The sequence below is a fragment of the Ostrinia nubilalis genome, chromosome 29 (genome assembly GCF_963855985.1).
Source record: "Ostrinia nubilalis chromosome 29, ilOstNubi1.1, whole genome shotgun sequence".
Lineage (NCBI taxonomy): Eukaryota > Metazoa > Arthropoda > Insecta > Lepidoptera > Crambidae > Ostrinia > Ostrinia nubilalis.
The window spans coordinates 6,068,025-6,093,962 of record NC_087116.1 but is presented as its reverse complement, the minus strand read 5'-3'; the positions used below and the strand labels follow the sequence as shown (position 1 = coordinate 6,093,962).

The window sequence follows — 25,938 nt, the reverse complement described above, 5'->3', positions numbered from 1 at the left end:
AAAAATGACTTTTAAGAAACAAAAAACAAATGAGGTGCGAAAATAGAATAGAATTAAAACAGTTCAAAAATGACCACGAAAAATCGTTACCCACCTTCAACATAGCTTTTTGTCGCTCGTATAGCGTTTATTATAACTGCACTGTGGTTTTTTCTTCGTGCACATGTGTTGTTGGTTAATTTTCACTGAATTTTCTTTGGTACTTTGATATTTGTTTTGCAGGATTGTGTTTTATTGTTAATTTAACAGCGCAAGTGTCCTTGCTTCGCGGATCACACCCCAGTCATCGGGAGAGATGTTGTGTAGGGGACTAAGGGAGGTGTGGAGAGGCGATGGAGATGTTATTTTTTTGGTGAACATTTTAGTTTAGTATGCATTTAGTGCTGTTAATAATGGTATATTAACTGGATTTTTAGGTTAATATCGATGATTCAAAGTTGGTGTCACCAAAAAAGCACTATTTAAATCCTATATTAGTATTTGAATGGCACTTAAACAAGTAAGTAAGTAAACACCTTTAGTTTGTAGTAACTACTAAATGTAGAGGTTTGTGTGCGAAAGTAAGCATCTCTATCAAACTAGGTCTAATTTAACTTCAGGATGCTTTAGTCATTAAAAACATGATTGGTTGCATTGATAATATGCACACCCTCACAAATTGTCATACATACGAGTATGTAGGCCCAGTTTCTAGTTTTGGCTTGAGCGTGCTCATCTTCCAAATAATTCATCTTTGAGTAGAAGATGAGCCAAATGAAACTGGAAATCTCAATTCAAAGACCGGGCTATAGATACTCAAATTTAAAAAAAAAATGAGCATATTGAAAACCTACCTACACTACCAAAGTCATTGAGGGAGGCCTATGTTTAGCAGTGGACGTCCAGTGACTGAAATGATGATGATAATATAATGTTTTTTATTATATTACATATACTTTTAAATAATAAGCCACTCCACACCCGCTTCTGTGCGGCCCCAGCATCCGCCTTCATCGCGCGTGCGCCATGGATCGGCGCGCGCTTGCTACCTCCATGGAGTCGTTTGACAGATTTCTGTAATGCTTTTTTTATTTGGAATGCAAAGGGAATAAAACGCTTTCAGCCTGGCGAAAAAAAGTTTTGATTCGCAAATATTTGTTTTTCCTGAAATTGCTTAGAATACAATTTTACTGGATTTTAGCTTAAAATAATAGAAAGATGTGAGTAGTGTTGAAGATACTGTTAAGGGTTGCATTATATTTTCTCTAGAAAAAACCCCTAAAAATAACGTGGGCCTCAAATAGTTATGGAGCTCAGTTTAACAGTAACAGTAGTTTAGTAGAGACGTACTGCATTATTATGTACCTAGTATCGCAGTCCTAGTCCTTTAATCTGTACTACCTACTTTAAATAAGTGAATGTATTGTATTAAAGTAGGGTGATCGCTATAATTAGCCAATACATAGTTATTGGCCAACTTGCCTAAAATGAAAAGAAACAATCCTAATGGATGTTATTAAGAGAGGAAAAGAGACAAATATTTTTTCTGAGCAATACGCAGTTCAATGTAGTAAATATTTGTGTCTCTTACTTATTAACAATCCAATAACTATATAGGCCAATTACTATAGCAATCACCTTATCATGTTATAGTTCTTTGTGTACTTTTTTCGCAAGTTTGCAATGCAAACTACATAACAAATTATACCTGAGTATTATAAGATTTTGTTGAAATAGTTAAAAGACATCTTTTACAAGAAAAAAGAACCCACCTCTACTACAAAGTATTTAGTGTTTATTAATTTGATTGATGAAACATTGATTTGACTGATTCGAACACGATTTAACAACTTTTTGGCACAACTTCTTTCCAACTAGGTACCATTATTCATCTTGACTTTGTATGACAATAGTTGAATCATTCGCAAAATATCCGGAAGCAATCCATAACCTGAAATAAAAATACCAAAGTGCACTCATATTTCCTTTAAAAATGGCGACCGCTTTAAAAAAAGACTTTAAATTATTAACACGTTAAAATCTTTAAACCAGCTATATTTTATGGCCACTAGCAGGCGACATTAAAAATCGATACACCAACCGAAAATGAGCGCCGAATAAAAACGTCCGAGGGCTTTCAACGCAACAAATTTAAAGGAAAAATATTTCCGGCATCAATTTCAATCCAAACACCAATAAATTGGCGTCTCTCAACGCAAGCTGAGCTAGACAGTGTATTAATAGCAGTACATATTTTCTGAAATCTCACCCTCAAGCAGTGTCGTCTGTGCCGCGCCGCGCGGCGCCTGAAAAAAGTTGTGCGCGCGCGTGACACCTGTCAAAATTGGCGGGAACCGCCATTTTCGTGCGGAATTGGCGCGAGACGCCATGTTTGGATTTGAAAAAAGTTTTTATTAAAATGTGCCATTGAAAAATAGTGCTACTAAAAGTGTATGAATAAAACGTACGTGTTAAAATAAGTGTGAGTTTTAACTGTGATTAGTGTGGTAAATTACAGAAAATACTGCTTGTGTTTTTATTACATTTTAGTAAAACACATTTTCAAAAGTGAATTTAACTGTAAACTTTCTGCCGCCCTTACAAAGTTTTTTGGAAATAATCTGCAGTTATTGTATCTAATAGTTTTTAATTAATAAATCCAAAATAGCATTTGAAACTTCATAATGAGCTACAGCGCAATTTACGAGAACTACACGAGCAATTTCAAAGAGTTTGAATTCGAGAAAACGGATCGCGACAAGTCCGAGTGTTGTCAGGTGAAAAATGAAAGTAAACCTGCGGAAATCCAAGATGGCGGCGAGGAGAAGGAGCCTCATGTGCAGCATGTGCTGGGACCTAGCAGGCGATGCTTGGCCTGGGCCTGTAAGGCCTGCAAGAGGAAGACTGCAGCGGTGGATAGAAGAAAAGCAGCCACTTTGAGAGAGAGACGACGGTTAAGAAAAGTTAGTGTCATTTGTAAGGATCTTCAACTTAAACTAGCACCTCGAGTTTTATTAATTAAATTAAAAATTAAAAATTGTTTATTGACAAAAAGTTTTATACAATATTTGTGCGGAGGCTTCCCAGTAAGTAATCGGAGATACTTGTGTTGGGAATGTCTCGCATCTTTCCAAACGGTAAACAAAATTACATCCCTTTTTGCAAAATACAATTTGTAGAGGTACAAAAGAGTGAGTGTTGTAATTATGTTATGTAAATGCATGCAAGTGTGTGTGTGTGTGTGCGTGAGTTTAGAAATATCGTTCAAATTCAATTTATTTCACAGAAATACATAGAAATACGTTTCCCTTATGTGGGAATAGAACCAGCGACCTTTCGCTTGCTGATTGCCTGCTCCGACCGTTAAACAAAAAGTTTAGTGTCATAATCTTTTCAGTCAAGATTATTATGAAAAATCTCAATCTCTCATTTTACTTACACAAAAAAACCCTACTAATTGTTATAAATGCGAAAGTAACTCTGTCTGTGTCCGCTTTCACGCCTAAACCACTGAACCGATTTTGATGAAAAGTATAGAGATAGTTTGAGTCCCGGGAAAGGACATAGGATAGTTTTTATCCCGGTTTATGAAAAAAAATATCTCACGGGCGAAGCCGCGGGCGGAAAGCTAGTCTTTTTATAACGGAGTTGAGCACTAAACACAGAATTTTCTAAAATTCAAAGGTTAAAACGGGATTGCAACTTAATACAGAGGATACCGAGGATAGTTGTGGCACTTGTGGCATTGTCGATTTTTGGAAGAGCTCTCACATATTTTGGTAGTTGATAAGTTCCAAAAAATCGACAATAATAAATAAATAAAAATAAATATCCTTGGACATTTTACACTGCGCTTCTAGTCCCAAACTAAGCAAAGCTTGTACTATGGGTACTAGACAACGGATATAAACATACTTAAATACTTTTTTTTGTAAATACATGCATATTATACATAGAAAACACCCAGTCCAATACAAACAAATATGTTCATGCACACAAATGTTTGTACTGTGCCAGAATCGAACCCGCTACCTCCGGAATAGTAGTCCGTTTCGAACCACTACACCAAACGGCCGACAATGTCACAACTCTCCTCTGAAATCCCTCACCTCTGTATCTCTTATGGAGGGCAAGAGCTAGTAAATAGCAATTTACATAAAATACGATCCTTAGCAATTTAAAACATCATCACAACATATATTTTCTTGATCTTCAAGTAACTAGGTAGTTATATTTCTACTTAAATTACACATAATTATCTTCTGGTTAATTTCATCGCATATTGCATACACTCTGTACCTATAGCTTACCTAAATTTATGTAATCTTTACTTAGAACGTCGCAACACGGTTCAAATTTAACTCTTTAATCTTCGCTCAACGTAGTCTCCGTTTGTCACGGCTCACGGATTAAAAGATTTGTCGCAAGGAAGCCATTTCTATTTGAATCTGTTTAGTAATATAAAGCCATATTTACCGACAAACTGAGGGTATAAATAAGTGTCTTTAGTTAAACTAGAGATTTCTGTCACAGAAAATCTTAGGCTGGGTTGCACCATCTTATTTTAACTATAACGAACGTCTAAAATCTGTCAAACTCCATACAAAAACACCGGTTATCGTTAAAGTTACGGTTAAAGTTATATTCCTGATTCCGAGCCTGATGATGAAGATCATCTCCAGGTACCTATTTCAAAATTAAAGATATAGATAAATGATAGACGCCCGTATTCACAATGCTTGCTTACTTATTTGAAGCAGCAAATCGAACGCACATCGTTGAATAGAGCTCTGTGATTGGTTCGTGTGTCACCCTATGCGTCCACGCCTATTGTGAGACCTCATAGTAATGTTTGTGAATACGGGCGTTAGTGTTTTGAAGGTTCATCTATTAGGTACCTACTCTTACCGTCCAAAAACACTTAATTTCACCTGCCAAAGCATCCTTTGAACCATTTAAACATTTGACACACGTCTTCCATTAACATTTCTATTACTGGCACTGAATAAATCGACTGAGCGACATGTATTCTGATTGCGTTTAAAGTGCTGCCCCCTGGAGGACGCCTGTCGTAACAAATTAGGGAGTTAATTGATGTTTTAAATCTGGAAACGTGACACAAACTGTTTCTTTCTTCTTTAGAGAATCTCTGTGTAGCTCAAATGGATTAGAAACAGCGTCAAATAGTTCATGACACCCAAAGTAGCCAAAAAGTTCGCAACACGTCTTTGTTACAATGAGGGTTTTCGCGAATGAAAAATCCGCCAGATGGCAATACATAGACGCGAGGTCCAAATGCTGCATGATTGGTTATTTTTGACATGACATTGACAGATATGTCAAAATCCACCAATCACGCAGTAGTCAGACCCCACATCCACGTCCCGCCATCTAGCGGATCTTTCATTCGCGAAAACCCTCATTGGAATAAGGTTGTGTTATCTACTTTTTGGTCGCTTTGGGTGACACGAAATATTTGATGCTGACTGTACTAGTTTTTGTCCGTATGAAATTCAGTTTGTTACAGAAAGATTGAGTTACACATTAAAGTCGTTCATAAACCACTTAATTAATTGGTGTAGTAAACAATAATTATCCTGTAAAATTTCATCAAAATCGGTTCAGTCGTGTTTGCGTTAAAGAGTACAAAAGTAAAAGAGGGTAAAGCTCAAAATCGTTTCCACCTTCGGTCTGATCATCATTTTTCATTAGGTAATGCAGGTCAAGAGCTGCCTCGTTGTGAACATACATTAATTTACTAAAGAGTTATGAATAAAAAAAACATTATTTAATATTTTAGTTGGATTTTATAATATTGGTAGTACCTAGGCTTTATTCTTTTTGTTTGAAATTATTTATCTACTCTTTCGTTCGTTCGTTTCAGCCAAATGACGTCCACTGCTGGACAAAGGCCTCCCCCAAGGTTTTCTCTACTCTTTACTTTTATGTAATTTTCGTAATGTAATGCCCATTAACACTTAATTTTTAAGTGACCCCTATAGTAGCACATAACAGAATTTTGTTTTCAAAGGGGTCACTTAAAAATTTGGGATTTGTGGTGAAAACGGGAATTATCACCCTTTATCTACTCTTCTTAATTTATGTAATATTTAGGGAACTCTTTTTGAAAATTGTAAAAACTTTATAATACTAGAGTCTCTATAAGTTTCTTCTACACTTTCCGCCATTCATCCACAACAGTATCTCAGTACAAAAATACATCAAAAGCCCACCAATTAGTCATACGAATAAAAGTCACAACATTTTATCAAAAGCCGCGACGCGCCGCATCGGGTCGGTTGGCGCAAACGGCGCGAAACTAATAAGCTGGATTTTGTAGCAGAGTTTGTTGCTCAATTTTAGATAACTAAAAAGTTAAAAACAGACTGAGATGTTTTCACAAACATTACTATGAGGTCTCACAGTGTGCGTGGAGGCACAGTGTGACACATGAACCAATCACAGAGCTCTATTAACCGCTGTGCGTTCGATTTGTTACTTCACTTATGCAAGTATCTTTTGTGAATACGGGCGTATATCTGTTTAATACATTATTAGTAGACGACCTCATAAAGGTAGCAGGAGCAGGCGCTGGACGCAGGCCGCTACCATGGTCAATATGGAAGTCATTGGGAGAGGCCTATGTTCAGCAGTGGACGTCCTGTGGCTGAAATGATGATGATGATTAAAACAATTATTTTTAAATCATAAGTAGTCAATGTGTGACGTATTTAAAATCAAATAAATACTTAAATCTTGAATTTTAATTATTTTAGAAACAGAACAGTTTACCAATTAAACTAAGTATTTGAATTTGAAGGTTGATTTTGTTTGTACCTAGTGATGTCAGTTAAATATCGATAAAACCATAGTTTTATAACAGAAAACATCAAAAAGTTTACTTTATTGCTCAAATTAAAGCTAATTGTCATTTCTAAAAGCCATCCAAACTTCTAAAGCCCATGCACCTCATACACATTAAGCGCGGATCATACACGCCCCTTGACAGATTTATAGCTCGTCCATCGCTAGTGATGAGAGTGTGGCAATATCGATAGTTGACATGCAAAAATGTCTGTTTAAGCTGCCATAATGAACAATTTATTTAGTTACTAGCTTTCCGCCCGCGGCTTCGCCCGCGTGGAATTTTGTCTGTCACAGAAAAACTTTATCGCGGCGTCCCTGTTTCAAAAACCGGGATAAAACTATCCTATGTCCTTTCTCGGGACTCAAACTATATCTATGCCAAATTTCATCAAAATCGGTTCAGTGGTTTAGGTGTGAAAGCGAGACAAACAGACAGACACACAGGGTTAGTCCCAACGGCCCCGGTGGATCTGCCCCGTCAACGGGGTGGATGGGAAAAAGTGTTTCAACGTCCCCGGTAGTCATAGTCTGGGTTAGTCCCAACGGCCCCGGTGGATCTGCCCCGTCAACGGGGTGGATGGGAAAAAGTGTTTCAACGTCCCCGGTAGTCATAGTCTTAGCGTTCAACGGGGTGGTTGGAACACATCAAGTGTCAACCACCCCGGTATATCGTTTAACGGGGCGGATGGATCAAATCAAGTTTCAACCACCCCGGTATTTCACTAATCGTGGCGGATGACACAGATCTAAAAGGTTCCACCTCGGTATTACATACCGAAAATAAAACCTGTTAATAAAATAAAAAATAATAATATGTAAATAATAATCAGTTTTATTTAACACTGTTTAAAAAATCTTCAGCATAAAAGTAAGTTTAATTGTCACAAAATATTATGGTCATAAACCTATAGATTACGTTTAGAATCACAGATGCGCAATTGCATTAATCAGTCAATATTTATAACACACTAATAGTCTAATGTGATAAAAAGTAACTCTAAAATTGTTACAAAATATTATTATTTAAGAATCATAGATACGTATTTTTTATTTTTTGTATTGGACTGGGTGTGTAGGGGTTAGTTTCTACGTATAATAAATATGTACCTATTTACAAAAAAAAAGTATTTAAGTATGTTTATATCCGTTGTCTAGTACCCTTGGTACAAGCTTTGCTTAGTTTGGGACTAGAAGCGCAGTGTAAAATGTCTAAGGATATTTATTTATTCATTTTATTTATTTAGTTACATTAATCAGTTGTTGATTAACAATAAAAGTAAGTTTAACTGTCACAAAATATTATGGTCATAAACTTAAAGATTACTTTTAGAATCACAGATGCGAAATTAATAATAAGACTCCTGTAAACGTTTACACTGTTGAGATGCTGACAGATTTTCTACTTGTTTTGAAGTCACTTCATAATAGGAGGCGTCGCTGAGCAGTGTGTTTAACAACTCTATGATATTCGGTTGCTTTTTTTTTATTGTTTTATTAAACTTTTTGTGCCATGCCATGCCTAAAGCATATTAGTAGTCCGGTGTCTCTCTCCAAATACGCACCAGATTGGAATAAACTCGTCTCGTAACCACTGACTGAGCATTTGCGGAAAAGCTTGCTTTTTCCATCGTCAGGGCTCTGGGCAGCTATGTACCACCAACCGTTAAAAATTTGATTTTGTCAAGTGTGCTGTACTGCCTCATTTGCCTTAAAATCAATTTTTTAATAGTAGGTAGTCTGTAAAAAAAACGGGTCACGATCATAGCAAATGTTGTGATAGGGATATAGACATGCGATTTTTGGTTTTACAAAGGTAATACGATAGAGAATAATACAAAGTAATAAAAACCACCGGTTATAGAGGCATTTTTTGGAGAAAGGACAATGACCAAAAGTGGTCCAAATGTCCACCACTAATGAGACCTATATTAGCTTATAGTCCATTAAAAAGAGATTAACTTTCAGTATGGGACGAAAAAAAAATAAGCTGTCAGTAAAAAGTTATGACTGTTTGAAAAATTGTAGTAGTTTACGCGCTAATCTCAGGAACTACAGGTCCGATTTGAAAAATTATTTTTGTTATGGGTAGCCCTTTTATCAAGGATGGTTTTAGGATAAATAACAACACCCTCCCTGCAACCAATAGGGGCGGAGCAGTAAAGACAAATGTTGTAAAAATGGGAAATATTATTCAAATCTGGGGGCACGGCAGTGCCCCCGCCAAGTCGAGCGCGAAGCAAACACTGCCGTACCATCCTTTACTGGAACCATTTCGCCGCATTTTCAGGCCCCTATTTGAGAACCTCTGGATAAAACCAGAACGCAGAAATTTTGGTCATCTAGTAAGCTATAATCACATACTTAAAATCCAAAATTTCAAGTCTGTAGGTCATTTAGTTCCGAAGTTAAGCGACATCAAAGTTTCGCATTTACGACACTCACTCACTCACTGATGATCATCAAAATAGAACTAGTACTTCCCATAAACTCAGAGAGCTGAAATTTGGTACAGAGTTAGGGTTTAATGGCCACATAAAGGGAAAACTATAAAAACTAGGAAAATCGAAGATCTGGAGTAACACCACATTCATGATCAGTACTACTCCGGCACCGTGGTGTTCGCCTGTATCGCTCACCGCTAGATGGCGCTAGCACTAGCAAGCGGTGTCCAGATTTTTTTCCTTTCTAGAGCCCCCCGTCGATTAAGTTGAATGTTGTGTAATTTGCATTTCGTTGATTTCGTTTATTATATTGTAAGGTTCGCTAAGGTTATGTTATTAAAACAATTCTGATTTTAAATGTCGTTGAGTTTATTTGTGTTTAATATCGTAAAAAATGTCTATAAAACGACGACGTTAAATAATTTTGCCACTTTCTACAAAAAGAAGTGAAATCCCACCAAAAACATTCTGTAAAAAACTAGCCAAGTCTCGATAGAGCTGCTTGTTTATCTCTAAAAAGTAATGAAATCTAGACAAAGTCGTGCCAAGTCTATGGTTCCTCACTGCGATTTCTTTATTATTATAGTTAATGTTGTGTGACTTGGCCGTTGAAGGGTGACAAAACCAGGTGCGCCATGCATGATACCATTGCACCAATCTGTCGCCAGAACCGCTACTCATTGACGATGGAAAATTTCCACTTGGAAAACGTTGATTCAACAATAACCAGTCAATTGTAGGTTTAATAAAGCTGCGTATTTCAATAATACTTATGTATGATTATCTTAATAAAGATTGATCAACGGCCAAGTCACACAACATTAACTATAATAATAAAGAAATCGCAGTAAGGAACCATAGACTTGGCACGACTTTGTCTAGATTTCATTACTTTTTAGAGATAAACAAGCAGCTCTATCGAGACTTGGCTAGTTTTTTACAGAATGTTTTTGGTGGGATTTCACTTCTTTTTGTAGAAAGTGGCAAAATTATTTAACGTCGTCGTTTTATAGACATTTTTTACGATATTAAACACAAATAAACTCAACGACATTTAAAATCAGAATTGTTTTAATAACATAACCTTAGCGAACCTTACAATATAATAAACGAAATCAACGAAATGCAAATTACACAACATTCAACTTAATCGACGGGGGGCTCTAGAAAGGAAAAAAATCTGGACACCGCTTGCTAGTGCTAGCGCCATCTAGCGGTGAGCGATACAGGCGAACACCACGGTGCCGGAGTAGTACTGATCATGAATGTGGTGTTACTCCAGATCTTCGATTTTCCTAGTTTTTATAGTTTTCCCTTTATGTGGCCATTAAACCCTAACTCTGTACCAAATTTCAGCTCTCTGAGTTTATGGGAAGTACTAGTTCTATTTTGATGATCATCAGTGAGTGAGTGAGTGTCGTAAATGCGAAACTTTGATGTCGCTTAACTTCGGAACTAAATGACCTACAGACTTGAAATTTTGGATTTTAAGTATGTGATTATAGCTTACTAGATGACCAAAATTTCTGCGTTCTGGTTTTATCCAGAGGTTCTCAAATAGGGGCCTGAAAATGCGGCGAAATGGTTCCAGTAAAGGATGGTACGGCAGTGTTTGCTTCGCGCTCGACTTGGCGGGGGCACTGCCGTGCCCCCAGATTTGAATAATATTTCCCATTTTTACAACATTTGTCTTTACTGCTCCGCCCCTATTGGTTGCAGGGAGGGTGTTGTTATTTATCCTAAAACCATCCTTGATAAAAGGGCTACCCATAACAAAAATAATTTTTCAAATCGGACCTGTAGTTCCTGAGATTAGCGCGTAAACTACTACAATTTTTCAAACAGTCATAACTTTTTACTGACAGCTTATTTTTTTTTCGTCCCATACTGAAAGTTAATCTCTTTTTAATGGACTATAAGCTAATATAGGTCTCATTAGTGGTGGACATTTGGACCACTTTTGGTCATTGTCCTTTCTCCAAAAAATGCCTCTATAACCGGTGGTTTTTATTACTTTGTATTATTCTCTATCGTATTACCTTTGTAAAACCAAAAATCGCATGTCTATATCCCTATCACAACATTTGCTATGATCGTGACCCGTTTTTTTTACAGACTACCTACTATTAAAAAATTGATTTTAAGGCAAATGAGGCAGTACAGCACACTTGACAAAATCAAATTTTTAACGGTTGGTGGTACATAGCTGCCCAGAGCCCTGACGATGGAAAAAGCAAGCTTTTCCGCAAATGCTCAGTCAGTGGTTACGAGACGAGTTTATTCCAATCTGGTGCGTATTTGGAGAGAGACACCGGACTACTAATATGCTTTAGGCATGGCATGGCACAAAAAGTTTAATAAAACAATAAAAAAAAAGCAACCGAATATCATAGAGTTGTTAAACACACTGCTCAGCGACGCCTCCTATTATGAAGTGACTTCAAAACAAGTAGAAAATCTGTCAGCATCTCAACAGTGTAAACGTTTACAGGAGTCTTATTATTAATTTCGCATCTGTGATTCTAAAAGTAATCTTTAAGTTTATGACCATAATATTTTGTGACAGTTAAACTTACTTTTATTGTTAATCAACAACTGATTAATGTAACTAAATAAATAAAATGAATAAATAAATATCCTTAGACATTTTACACTGCGCTTCTAGTCCCAAACTAAGCAAAGCTTGTACCAAGGGTACTAGACAACGGATATAAACATACTTAAATACTTTTTTTTTGTAAATAGGTACATATTTATTATACGTAGAAACTAACCCCTACACACCCAGTCCAATACAAACAAATAAAAAATACGTATCTATGATTCTTAAATAATAATATTTTGTAACAATTTTAGAGTTACTTTTTATCACATTAGACTATTAGTGTGTTATAAATATTGACTGATTAATGCAATTGCGCATCTGTGATTCTAAACGTAATCTATAGGTTTATGACCATAATATTTTGTGACAATTAAACTTACTTTTATGCTGAAGATTTTTTAAACAGTGTTAAATAAAACTGATTATTATTTACATATTATTATTTTTTATTTTATTAACAGGTTTTATTTTCGGTATGCAATACCGAGGTGGAACCTTTTAGATCTGTGTCATCCGCCACGATTAGTGAAATACCGGGGTGGTTGAAACTTGATTTGATCCATCCGCCCCGTTAAACGATATACCGGGGTGGTTGACACTTGATGTGTTCCAACCACCCCGTTGAACGCTAAGACTATGACTACCGGGGACGTTGAAACACTTTTTCCCATCCACCCCGTTGACGGGGCAGATCCACCGGGGCCGTTGGGACTAACCCGACACACAGAGTTACTTTCGCATTTATAATATTAGTATAGAAGTATAGATCTAATATTTTTTGCACGGATACATTATCTACCAGTACCAATCTATGCGCCCCACCACTGCCACTTTTAAGTTCGCGATATTCTAAAAGCTCTGGCAACTTTTTAAAATATCGATATATCGACCTTCGATACTTCCCATCCCACGTCACATCCCTACCAATCTCCCTAATTTACTACACGACAAAATGGTACATGCGATTAAAAATAAAAATATGTCGCGCTGCTCAGAGGCAGTAAATTCGTTTTTATGTGAAATTAAGATGTCCGTAATATATTCACGTGTTTATTGACGTGTCACGGCTATTTTTGACGGTAGGCGGACTGTTTACAGGGACTGTCGGAAATGTTATTAATTTATGGAATTACTAGCGGCCGCCCGCGACTTCGTACGCGTGGATCCCGTTTTACCCCCTTTAGATTTTTTCATACAAATGTTTTTTCCCGCTAACTCCCGTTCCCGTGGGAATTTTGCAATATCCTGTTGTAACTAAGCTTTAAGTTTAGCGGGATGGAAGGGTGTTTTTGTGACGGCCAAACGTCAGCGAGAATTCAGCCCCCCTAGACAAAACGCACTTTTTGATCGAATCGAAAATCGAATCCGTCAAAACTCCATACAAAAAAGGGGCTTTTCGACCACTTTTCGACTGGTTTGCGATTATAATTTGCACTTTGTCTAGACCCACAGATTTGTATGCTCCGTCATGTCATTGTCATAATAATTATGCCCCGTGCCGGTCCAATACCTCAGACACTGACTAACGCCCGTATTCACAAGCATTACTATGAGGTCTCACAGTGCGCGTGGACGCACAAGGTGACACACGAACCAATCACAGAGCTCTATTCAACGCTATGCGTTCGATTTGCAACTTTACATCATTTGTGAATGAGTTAAGCATTTTATAATAAGGGTTCGTTCCCATGCAATCCAGTTTTGCAGGATGCTGCATCCTGCATTACCGGATCTCGTAAAAGACGATTATGAACAAATATTAGGTTACTAAACCTTTGTTTGTCACCTGTCATCCGCTTTGCAACGGAGGGAAGTCGAACCTTAACTTTGTGGCGTTCGGAAATAAGTGATTTCCGAACGCACATTTACTCTAGGCATAGACAAGTGCTTTTTAATCTGTGGTTTGGCAACAAGAACTTTTCACTTGTCAGACAGAGGCCTCAACTTTTTACCGCGCATCGCGATTATAATTTGTCTTACAATAATGTAAAATGTACATAGTTCATGTAGTGTTAATTGTGTGTGCTACTTTATTATCATTGTACCCCACGCCTGATTCTGCGCAAAGTGCGTCAATACACGCAGTTCTTTGTCAAAACGACTACGGAGTTTCATTCCGGCATGGGAGACGCCGACTCACCAAAGCCTCCCAAAACTTCGAACTCCTCCTATGTTCTTCTGATTAATTTCGTTGCGGGTCCAATGACAGTTTAACTTTCCCCCGGGACAAACTTGACCTTCACTGGTTGGGTTATTGGCGGTCAAGCTGTAGATCCTGGCTACACAGAGTTGCAGTGGTGGGAAAGAGAGGTGGGAATAGTCCCTTTAACATCAGGCCTCCCCAACCCGTCCGTCTAGCGTAGGAAGTGTAGACTAAATCAGCCACAGGACGTCCACTGCTGAACATAGGCCTCCCCCAACCAATGATATCCACAATGAACAATGGCCTTCCTGCTACCTTTATCAGGTCGTCGCTCCACCTTGTGGGTGGACGTCCTACGCTGCGCTTTCCGGTTCGTCGCCTCCACTCCAGAACCTCCATTTGCCTTTGCGACTGGCCTTAATCCCTTCTGACCCACCGCACTACCAAACCACACTACCAGTAGTGTCGTGGGGAATATTTTTTCCCTTCTGCACTACCAAGCCAGTAGTGTCGTGGGTAACATACATCTTCATTCCCATCGACACTACTACCATAACTAAATGTAAAATTTGTAAAATTTTAGATTGTTTTGTAATAAATTATGTTTATATGCAACCCTAACCTCTGTGCAAATTTGCAGTTTGACGGAATTCACTGAAAATAAATTATTACCTAAAAGGGCTTATACCTATAATAAACAAATTTAAGATACATATAAAAAATACCCTTATGTCCAAAGGGTACTACAAGGTTCGAGACTATATTGATGACAAGGATGCGTGGTCAGTTCAGTCTGCACATATTTGATGTACTTAAATTTGACTATTCTTACCGTTAGATAATTCCTGGCAATAAGTGGTGACTGTTTGTTCCGGCGTTTCTTCTCAGCACTTGCCATATGTTTGTCTCGAAGCGCTGGTAGGGCCCAAAAGATAAGGAGACATGTAAAGTGCCCCATAAGGGCTACCTTTTCTTTTTTTTATTATTTTCTATTGACGTTCATAAGTGCCACTTGTGGTCTAAACTGAATAAATATTTTTGATTTTGATTTTTTGATTTTATATAACTTTGCGTGAAAGAAAAACAAAAATTAAATTATTTTTATCCGACTACGGCAAAGCAAAAGGAGGGTTATGATTTTGACAGGCTATGTATGTATGTATGTTCATCTGTTCACCACCGCACTGGTTTCCTCTCTAATTCATTTCTCCTCAATTCCATTCGCCTCTGGAACGCTCTTCCCGAGAACATCAGGCAGGCTCCTAGTAAGTTTGTTTTCAAACACTCTGTGCGCAAACATTTTCTTGAACGCATCAAGTCGTCTTAATCTCCCTTATTCTCTCCTTTTCTCCCTTATCCTCTCATATCCTCCCTTACCTCTCGTCATCCATTTTATATAAATTATATGTATGTATTTATGTATATATAATATAATATTTTATGTATTATATTGTGTACATTTTTGTAGCTTTTTAGCACCGCCTACTCAATATCTCTGTTTTGCTCAAGGTCAGCTGGTAGAGAATGACTTATGGCATTAAGCTCGCCTTTTTGTACTGAACATTGTTGTGTGTGCAATAAAGTCTTTAAAAAAAAAAAATTGTGTCGATGGGAATGAAGATGTATGGCCCTTAAAAATTACCCACGACACTACTGGCTTGGTAGTGTAGAAGGGAAAAAAAATTCCCCACGACACTACTGGTAGTGTGGTTTGGTAGTGCGGTGGGTCAGAAGGGGCCTTAATCAGATTCGTTTATTTGTTCCTTGGATAATTGAAAATAGTAGATTAGATAGGAGATTAATGATTTCTTAGACCTTTGTCCAGCAGTGAATATCCTTTGACTGAAACGAACTATTTTGACTCTAATTCCTTTCAATTTAACGTAGTTACAGTACAATATTCCAATAATTATACCTAGTAGATGTTATGGATATCATTCAAATACGAGTATACAGGGTGATCGACGAACGTACTTGTGGGTTTGTATAGTATGCTACAATAAAACCACTGCAAACCTTCAGGAAAGTGTATTCAAAATCCCACATGAAAAATTGATAAAAGAAAGACGAAAAAACAGGACTCGTTGCCATAGAGATTGACAGCTCGTTGGTTGGTAGTGATGTGCGCTTGCCGTAGTGATGTACGAAGCAGCCACATACTTATTAATTCTACTGCTCCTGTGTAGCCAGGCCAGGATCTAAGTACAGCTTGACCGCCAATAAAAACGCAACCAGTGAAGGTCAAGTTTGTCCCGGGGGAAAGTTGAACTGTCAATAGTTGCGCCCGCAACGAAATTAATCTAATAATTTACATTTGACCAGTAGAATCAATCCTTTTTGTTTGACCACCCACCAATGGGTCACCCTGTTTACCTATAGGTTTATGTTTAGGTACAAAATACGCCACCCTGTATTTCTGTAGGTAGGTTTATGTGTAGGTATAATTACTTGGCTGCAGAAATGCAGTCCCATGCCAAACGTTGGTCGTTCTCAATGAGGGTACTTCATGCTTTTGAACGCGAATTATGTATGAAATCCTGCCTCTTTCGTATTGGTTCGTAAATATCGTTTGGTTCCGGGTTCACTTCTCGACTGGATCATAGATCAGTTCAAACGTTTATTTTTTATGCTTTTATAAGCAATAGAATCTTGTGTGAGTGATTTGCAATAGAATCCTTTGACGTCTCGTAATTTTTCTAGAGGACATATTTTAAATTTATTGATTCCAAGTTTGTGGGACATTTACCTACTTTTTCCTAAAAAAAATGTGTAATCGCTACAAAGAATATTAAACGAGATTTATTATTTAATCGACTATTAGAGCGGTATCACTCTACCTTCGTTTCGAATCCCTGAAAATACAGATCTACTAACAAAATAAATTATGTGGAGAGAGACGGATGTAGTGAGTAAACTACCAAAATTAGCACATTGCACTGATACCTGAAGTAGAACGGCCATCAAACCTTTCTATGGATATTAATTAGTAAGTTAACTGAAATTAGTCATATCTCAAACTCATGAAACTTTTCTACAGATGTATTAGAGTTGTTCGCCGCCGCGTCTTTCCATTCTATACATAGCCAGAACGCAAGGGTGTGAAACTAATCGAGTATAGTTTGGATATGACTTTTTTTACTAAGCTCCTCCAAACTATACACGACCAGTACGCATACGCTGCGTACTGCTCGCGTATACTTTGTAGTGACTTAGGTCAATTATCTTCCTCCAAAATATACATCGCCAGTACGCATACGGACTAATCATGTATGTATTGTAATAAGTGCGTGATTACAATTTATACGCGAGTAGTTGCATGCTAGTAATTTTGACTTATCTATTGACCTCTCTTTCTATTACATACTAGCTTTCCGCCCGCGGCTTCGCTCGCGTGGAATTTTGTCTGTTACAGAAAAACAATATCGCGCGCGTATTTGCTCACCGTTTTAGACCTACCCTGGACTACGACAAACATTTTAAAACCAAAATCAGCTCAACCGGCCCAGCCGTTCTCGAGTTTTAATCAGACTAACGAACATCAATTCATTTTTATTTATATAGATAGATTAATTCATATCTGCGTGCAGTGTTGCCAACTCGGATTTTGAAAAAGTCGTAGGACAGATTAGAAAATTACGTAGAAATGGTACAATTTCCATATAGAAAATACGTAGATCTACGTACTTTTTTTTCTGAGTGAAATGAAGAGAGTAGGGGTAGGTAAAAGTAATAAAACGACAATTTATATTACCCTAAAAGTAGTAAAGTACACTTTTATTGTGTATCATTTTCAGAAATGTTTTCAGACAAATTAAATTTATACATAATATTTGTTAAAATGCATAATGTGTTCCTGCGAAGACTCGCGGTTCTTTTTTAAGCCACTTTTCGTGTAAAGTAATCCTGTGAGCGTATCAGTGTGAAGCCTGTTTCTTATGTTAGTTAGTATGAAACGGAACATTTATTAACTTTTTCGCGAAAGTAAAGGAAACGATGCCCATCCCATTCAGCCTATTTTGCAAATTTGATAGAAAATACGTAGATTTTGGGACTAAAGTTCGTAGGTTTGCAAGGAAGGCTTAAAATACGTAGATCTACGTAAAAATACGTAGAGTTGGCAACCCTGTCTGCGTGTCTACTTTAAACATTGAATCGTCATTGTTTTGATAAAGGATTTTTTGGTGTTTCTTATTCTGCCATAGAAAAGATATTTGTTCTGGGGCTGATATTTCACCAATTGTAGGTATGGAAATATGTCAAAATGATTTTGTTCTTGAGATAAAAGTTAATAAATAAAATAAATAATAAATAAATATCCTTAGACATTTTACACTGCGCTTCTAGTCCCAAACTAAGCAAAGCTTGTACCTACTATGGGTACTAGACAACGGATATAAACATAATTAAATACTTTTTTTTTGTAAATACATACTTATTATACATAGAAAACACCCAGTCCAATACAAACAAATATGTTCATGCACACAAATGTTTGTACTGTGCGGGAATCGAACCCGCTACCACTTCGAACCATTACACCAAACGGCCGACAATACAAACCTAGCATTTAAAGTCTCGAATAATATTGTATTTAATGCGCGTTGAACTTTCTTCTCTCACTCTCTCTCATATTAATTAAATTGTTATTTAATTTGAAATCTACCTAATCAATTTAATTTCAAAAACCACTTACAATAGTTTTAAAAATCTAGATTTATTATAGATTCAGTAAAATAATAATATTTTATGTAATAATATCAAATAAATGTAATTTTAAATATAGTTCCATATTTTACTGAATTTCACTAAATCAATATCAACTAAACACACTCTAGTCAAATGTAAGTGGTATAGTAGAAACTAATCGAGTATAGTTTGGAGATGACTTTTTTTACTAAGCTCCTCCAAACTATACACGATCAGTACGCAAAATTCGTGTATAGTTTGGAGTCACAGATTTACAAACAGGCACTCCGAAATATACACGAGCAGTTTCCTATGGGTGCGTTCTGGCCATGTATAGAACGGAAAGACGCTTCGCCGCCTCTTTAGCCCAGCTACCTCCGCTGTCAGTGTGACGTACTAATTTTGGGACACCCTGTATAGTTCTTACTACTCCAGGCCGTATTTTCACGTAGTGCAAAGTAACGCTCTTAAACTTTGAGAAAAAGAAGTCTGTTAATAAAGCGCAACGTTGTTTCATCAGGTAAACGCGGCGTTTGAAGAACTGCGTGTGAGAGCCCGCGCGGGCAGCGGGCGACTGCCCAAGCTGGAGATACTGAGAGCTGCGATACAACACATTGAGAGACTTCAAGCGGCGCTACGAGCGGCTGCCGTGGTAAGTAATTTTTTTTTTATACTTTTGAAAGGCATTAAGGCGGTTAGCACACTGCGCCGCGCTCCGCCGCGGTACGCGGGACGACAGATTTAATCATTGTATGCAAGTACCTCAGTGTGTATAGAAAACACGCGCGGCACAACACACTGACAACGCGTCTGCGCGCGGGATTTTTTATATGGAATCACGCGCTCCGCGGCGGAGCGCGGCGCAGTGTGATAACCGCCTTATATACCTAAAGCGTGATCGAATCAGAAATGAGGAGATCCGCAGGAGAATCAAAGTGACAGACATAGCCCGCAGAATCGCTCAAATCAAGTGACAATGGGCGGGGCTCATAGCTCGCAGAGCTGATGGCTGCTGGGGCAGAAAAGTTCTCGACCACGAGCCGGAAGACGTAGTGTGGCCTGCCTGGATGCGAGCGACGCAGGACCGGTCTTTGTGGAAATCCTTGGGGCCTCTGTCCAGCAATGGACGTCATTCGGCTGAAACGAACGAACGAACTAACTCTTTAATAGCACTTTTACACGTCCCAGTATCATTTTAACTCTACCACTGCTTCAGGACAATAAATGGGCCAGTGCTGAGAAGAAGCAGCGCAAGAAACTCAGTCACTAGTCAGTGTCTTTTTCAAGGTTTTACAAATCCTTAAAATATTATGTAATAATGTATAAATACAAGCTAGAGATACAAAGGGCTGCGACAACACATAGAGAGGCTGCAGGCCGCATCCGCTCCCATGGGCCAGCTTTAAGGGCCTGTGGAAGAGAGGGCTCATTCTAGGCTTCGGAGGACACCTTTGGGTGTTTGTCCCCATCGGCCAGTGCGCAAAATCTCCAATCTACTTAGGCCCAGAACAGACGGTGAAACGCAACTGCAACTTTGTGATGATTCTGATGAATGAAACTGAAACTGAAAGTTTCAAAGTGGTCGCGTCATGTGTGGTCTCTCAACGGACGCTATGGTAGAAACTTAGATGCAACTCAAAAGTAACTAGCAGTTGCAGTTTCGTTGCAGTTGCGTTTCACCGTCTGTTCTGACTTCTGGGCCTTACTGTAAGGTGTATCAATAAATATATAGTCAAGAGTCAAGAGGACATCGAGCTGAATCTTTGCAAAATTGTACCTACTATAGTCTCGTCCGGGAGCACGTAGAATTTTGTCCAATGACCCCAAGCTACCCATCCTTATCTCTTGCTCGTAATTATGTTGCTGTCGCGCTCGCACACTCACTGCGGGCGCCCGTCGCACAGTCGCGACAGCAATATAATTACGCGCGAGCGATAAGGATGGGTAGCTTGGGGTCATTGGACAAAATTCTACGTGCTCACGGACCAGGCTTTACCATGTAATTTTGCAACAAAAATATATTAGCTCTTGACTGTACCAAGACAGTCCATTCAAACAAATAAACAACTAAGTAGCCCGTGCTTCATATCTCATGTCGTTTTGCTTGTAACACTCTTGCGCAGGACACGTGTGCGTTTAATTTTAAACCCTAATCCGTTGAGTTAAGGGGGCGCTATTTTCAGCGGTGCCACGGTGCACGCTCGATCTGAGATTCGTCCTTTTATTTGTAAGGGCAGAATCAATGCGTCGCTGGGAGCGTATCTCTTAAATCATCTTTGCTGAAAACATAACACTCCTTCTGACGCAGTCGGGTAAAAAACAAGAGAAAGAAGAAACATGCTTTTAATTCATCGTTTTTATCCACATCGTAACATAAAGGTAGCGGGAAGGCGCTGGATGCAGGCCGCCACCAACCGGCCATTGTGGAAATCATTGGGGGAGGCCTATGTTCAGCCGTAGACGTCCTGTGGCTGAAAATGATGATGATGATGATGATCCACAATGTGGAATCTCAAGACCTGCAGTTCAACGTTAGGCTGAAGGTGGAAGCGCATTCACCCGGAATCGATAACCAACCACTGAGGAAGGCTATCTTACCTCCAACTGCTGGAACGCACAATGCTGATAACATCGTATTTCATACAATTCGATAGTAAGAAGATAGCCTGTACCTCTGTGAGTGAAGCTCGCTTCTACCTTCGGTGTGATCTTCATCATCAGGTGAAAGCCAGCCTGCATCCAGTGCCTCTACTCGTAGCATGAACAACTTTCGTCTTCGAATCGTTTGCGTATTCGACAAAATTCGATACTCAATCTTCGAATTAAACGATAACGTGACAATTTTGATTGTCAAAATAAGTTTCGTGCAACTATTTCTCATACTGTCGTAAGTTCATTTTACGACACATTCACAAGGGCGCTGTTTTAGTTTTCCTACTAAATCTTTTGATGGCGATTCGAATACGGAAACGATTCGAAGTCGAAAGTTTTTCGTGCTAGAGGTAGATACGGGTGCTTCCCGGGATCTTCACTAAATCGTCGGTCACCTAGTGGGAGGCTTGCCCACACTACGTCTTCCGGCTCGTGGTCGAGAACTTTTCTGCCCCAGCATCCATCAGCTCTGCAAGCTATGTGCCCCGCCTAGTGTTGAAAATGACTAAAGCGGCTGAATTTGACTGACCGTCATTTACGGTCAAAGATGGTTTCCTAAATAAAACTTGAAGGGGGTGAAAAGTAATTAACCTACCCCTCGAATTAATTACTTTTCACCCCCTTCAAGTTTTACCAATCAAACCAAAATGACCTGATGATAAATGTCTTAAGGCCCTGGGACATGGGCGAGCCTTGCTTACGAAGACGCGCCCCACCAATTTTTGGTCGAGGGAAGCGTGGAGTGCGGGAAGTTTGATCCGAGCAATCTGAGCGTCATTATTGTAGTGTGCGTGTGTGTGTCATAGATAATAAAATTAAGCGTGTACCGATAACACTCAAACATTAGCGGAAGAATGGTGGGGCGCGTCTTCGTGGATGAAACACAGTTTTATCTGTTTTCAGACTTCATCTATCCCGATCCAATGATAAAGCTCGCATTTCTTGTTTTTCTATAACTTTGTCACAGTCGGCGCGATCTTGTAGCGATGTAAAACCACCATTAATCCATGTCCACAGATTATTTATTCGAGCACGTGCACGTTGGAAATAGAATGGGCAGGGCTGCCACTAATTATTAGATCTGTGATAAGATTAAAGATAAGTTAATTTTAATATTATTTTTGGATTTTATTTAAAGTGTTAAATTAAGAGCTTCCTCGTTGTGGATAAAAATAATAATAATAATTTCATCGACCTTGGCCTTTAAATTTTTTGAATAACGGTCTGCCTCAGTTGGAACTTTAAAAACCTTTATTATATCGCCTGTTATCCGTTTTGAACTGGAGGGAAGTCGAACCCTAACTTGGAAATTCGAACTCCTCCTATGTTCTTGTAATTATTTAGTTGCGGGTCCAATGACAGTTTCCCCCCGGACAAAGAAGGGTTTTTATTGTCGGGCACCTGGCTGAACAGGAGTTGCAGCGTGGGAACGAGAGGTGGGGATAGTTCCGTATCTAAATCTGCATAACACCCATTACAATAAAAAAATAATAGTCTAAAAAACTAAAAACACGCTTTTAATTAAGTACTGCACTGCCGTTTCGTTTAGAACTCCTAAACGAAACGGCCACTGTGGCCACCTTCCAGTCCTCATTCCATCATCAGACCAGCTCGATGGTACCATAATCTTGTATTGTCATCTAATCTACACATAATTGCCAAGTTTCACGATGATACAAGATTAGAAGTGCGTGTAATTCAGATTATTAGATTCCATTTAGTTAGTTACATACACGACGACCTAATAAAATTGTGTTAAAAATATTTTTGAACTCTCTCAATGAACTAGAATACTAGAATAGTATGGAGTTTGGACATTCAAAATAACAATTTTACAATGTGGCAGCCCTGTCACCGCGAAATCCGCCTGTATTAATCTACATGCGCGCGCGCTTCGCGGTAGGCGCTCGGAAATACCGCTCTATTGGCCATCGCGCATCAATGTGCTCGGTTTGGCCTTTTGCTTATGGAATTGTCTTTTTATTGTAAACTAGCGGCCGCCCGCGACTTCGTACGCGTGGATCTCGTTTTACCCCCCCTTCATCTATCTTACGCGGTTCAGATTTTTTCATACAAATGTTTTTTCCCGCTAACTCCCGTTCCCGTGGGAATTTTGCAATATCCTGTTGCAACTAAGCTTTAAGTTTACTAAGGTACCTGCATGCCAAATTTCAAGCGTCTATCTTACGCGGTTTAGATTTTTTCATACAAATGTTTTTTCCCGGTAACTCCCGTTCCCGTGGGAATTTTGCAATATCCTGTTGTAACTAAGCTTTAAGTTTACTAAGGTACCTGCATGCCAAATTTCAAGAGTCTATCTTACGCGGTTTAGATTTTTTCATACAAATGTTTTTTCCCACTAACTCCCGTTCCCGCGGGAATTTTGCAATATCCTGTTGTAACTAAGCTTTAAGTTTACTAAGATACCTGCATGCCAAATTTCAAGCGTCTAACTTAAGCGGTTTAGATTTTTCATACAAATGTTTTTCCCGCTAACTCCCGTTCCCGTGGGAATTTTGCAATATCCTGTTGTAACTAAGCTCTAAGTTTACTAAGGTACCTGCATGCCAAATTTCAAGCGTCTAACTTAAGCGGTTTAGATTTTTCATACAAAAGGATTTTCCCGCTAATTCCCGTTCCCGTGGGAATTCCTAAGTATCCTATAACCTGCCCAGGAGTATGAAGAATAATTGTACTAAGTTTCGTTAAAATCCGTCGAGTAGTTTTTGTTTCTATAAGGAACATACAGACAGACAGACAGACAGACAGACAGACAGACAAAAATTTTACTGATTGCATTTTTGGCATCAGTATCGATCACTAATCACCCCCTGATAGTTATTTTGAAAATATATTTCATGTACAGAATTGGACGTAGTTATGCTACAACGTTCCAACCCACAAGGTGGTCAAAATTGAGTTTTCGAGCCCAAGCTAGGTATTTTGGGTCACCCTATCTAGTGCTGAAGACACTGACTCTCTTACGACAATAATTAATGAAATAATTAAGCGGTCCCAATGATAAAACGATCCAAAAGATCTAAATAAAATCTTAAAATGTGACATTCCATTTGGAACGTTATGTTTTAATTCGTTTTGGACTGAATACAATGAAAATAATGATCCAATCATTTTGGAACGTTTTACAAATAACTAATTTTAAATGTTAAAAAGTGACATTCCATTTGGATCGTATGCTTTTAATTCGTTTTGGACTGAATAACATAAAAATAATGTGCCAATGTACAGTCACGGAATGAAAAGGTTCGTCAGTTTTCAAATTGATTCCTTCAACGAATCGCGAGCACATATTACCTTTTGAAACTATGTTACAGAATAATCTCGAGTTAGAGAAAATAATCTTTAACTGTTCCTTAGTAAAGTTCAAAATTATTCCGATCGAAGTTGTTTGACGATTTATCTTGTCAAGAAGATTATTATGATTGATAAACTAAAACCTTCTTGTTGGTTCAACCTGCCAGTATTATTTCTATAAAAAAAAACTACATTTTGTAACATTGCCCTGGAAAGCGCGGGAAACGTCAAGCTAGGCGGTTGTCTCAATTTTTGCTTTTGCGATTTTTATAAATTATCTAGTAAATAGAGATCAGTTAAGTAGTGGAGTGTAGTATATTTATGTTTATCTTTCTATTTATTTAATAGTTAGTGATTTTGGCAGTGCTCTGGTAAGTTTTTACCTTTTTCTCTGGTTACATGAACGACCCAGACGAACCTGGGGGCTCTGTCCCCCAGGTTTCGTACAATGTCACTATAGCTAATAATTATTCAGCATTAGATACTGAAAGTTCATGCACGGATGGCTCTGAACATTCTCAAAATAAATCCAAACGTTTAAAACGGGCCTCTGCACCTAAGTATTGTAAACACTGTAATAAAAAGAGGAGACGTCATCATAAAAGCTCTACAGTTCCTTCGCTTGATTCATGTGAATGTCACTCGGAATCTCATTCCGACACGCTAATTCAGCCAAAACAACAACCAAACAATTTCAATGATACTACTGCTAAAAACTCTGTGCCAGTGTCAAACTCACCAAACTCACTTGATGTTGAGTTTGAGAACAATAATTCGAATTCTCAGCGTGTACCAATTGGCAGGAATCTTTACCAGGCATCTGATGTTTCTCCATATGTCATACACATACAAAAAGAACAGACAACTTCCAATCAAAATACTTCAATTCACCCGGTTTCTCTTGGTTTGTTTTTGAAAAAGCATGGTTTTAAAAACATAATAAATGGCAGTTTAAAACGTATAGGCAGAAATCGTGCAGCTATTTCCTTTTCTAATTATGAGGATGCCAATACATTCATAAGCAGCACTGTCTTGACTAATAATCACTACAAAGCGTTTATTCCAACATCCAATGTTACTCGCATGGGAGTAGTGAGGGGCATTCCAACCAGCTGGACTGATGAGGAAGTCATACAGAATATTACAGTCCCTATAGGTTGTGGCAACATTCTTAAAGTAAGGAGATTGAAAAGGAAAACTATTGGAAAAGACACAGTTGAATACATACCTATAGAGACTGTAGTTCTTAC

General features: G+C 38.3%; 2 protein-coding genes across 2 annotated transcripts in view; both read left to right on the top strand.

Annotated features, from left to right (window-relative positions):
- The first annotated feature begins 2,274 nt into the window (after nt 1–2,274).
- LOC135085742 (transcription factor SUM-1) overlaps nt 2,275–25,938 on the top strand; it is a 33,183-nt gene continuing 9,519 nt past the window's right edge. The window contains exons 1-2 of the mRNA XM_063980540.1: nt 2,275–2,942; nt 19,242–19,373. Of these exons, the coding sequence (XP_063836610.1) occupies nt 2,664–2,942; nt 19,242–19,373 (411 nt within the window). The 5' untranslated portion in view covers nt 2,275–2,663. The remainder of the gene's footprint in view (nt 2,943–19,241; nt 19,374–25,938) is intronic.
- The window catches only part of LOC135085585 (THAP domain-containing protein 5-like), a 308,949-nt gene continuing 307,918 nt past the window's right edge, over nt 24,908–25,938 (top strand). Inside the window, exon 1 of the mRNA XM_063980358.1 lies at nt 24,908–25,059. The gene's annotated coding sequence lies outside the window, so the exon portion shown is untranslated. The remainder of the gene's footprint in view (nt 25,060–25,938) is intronic.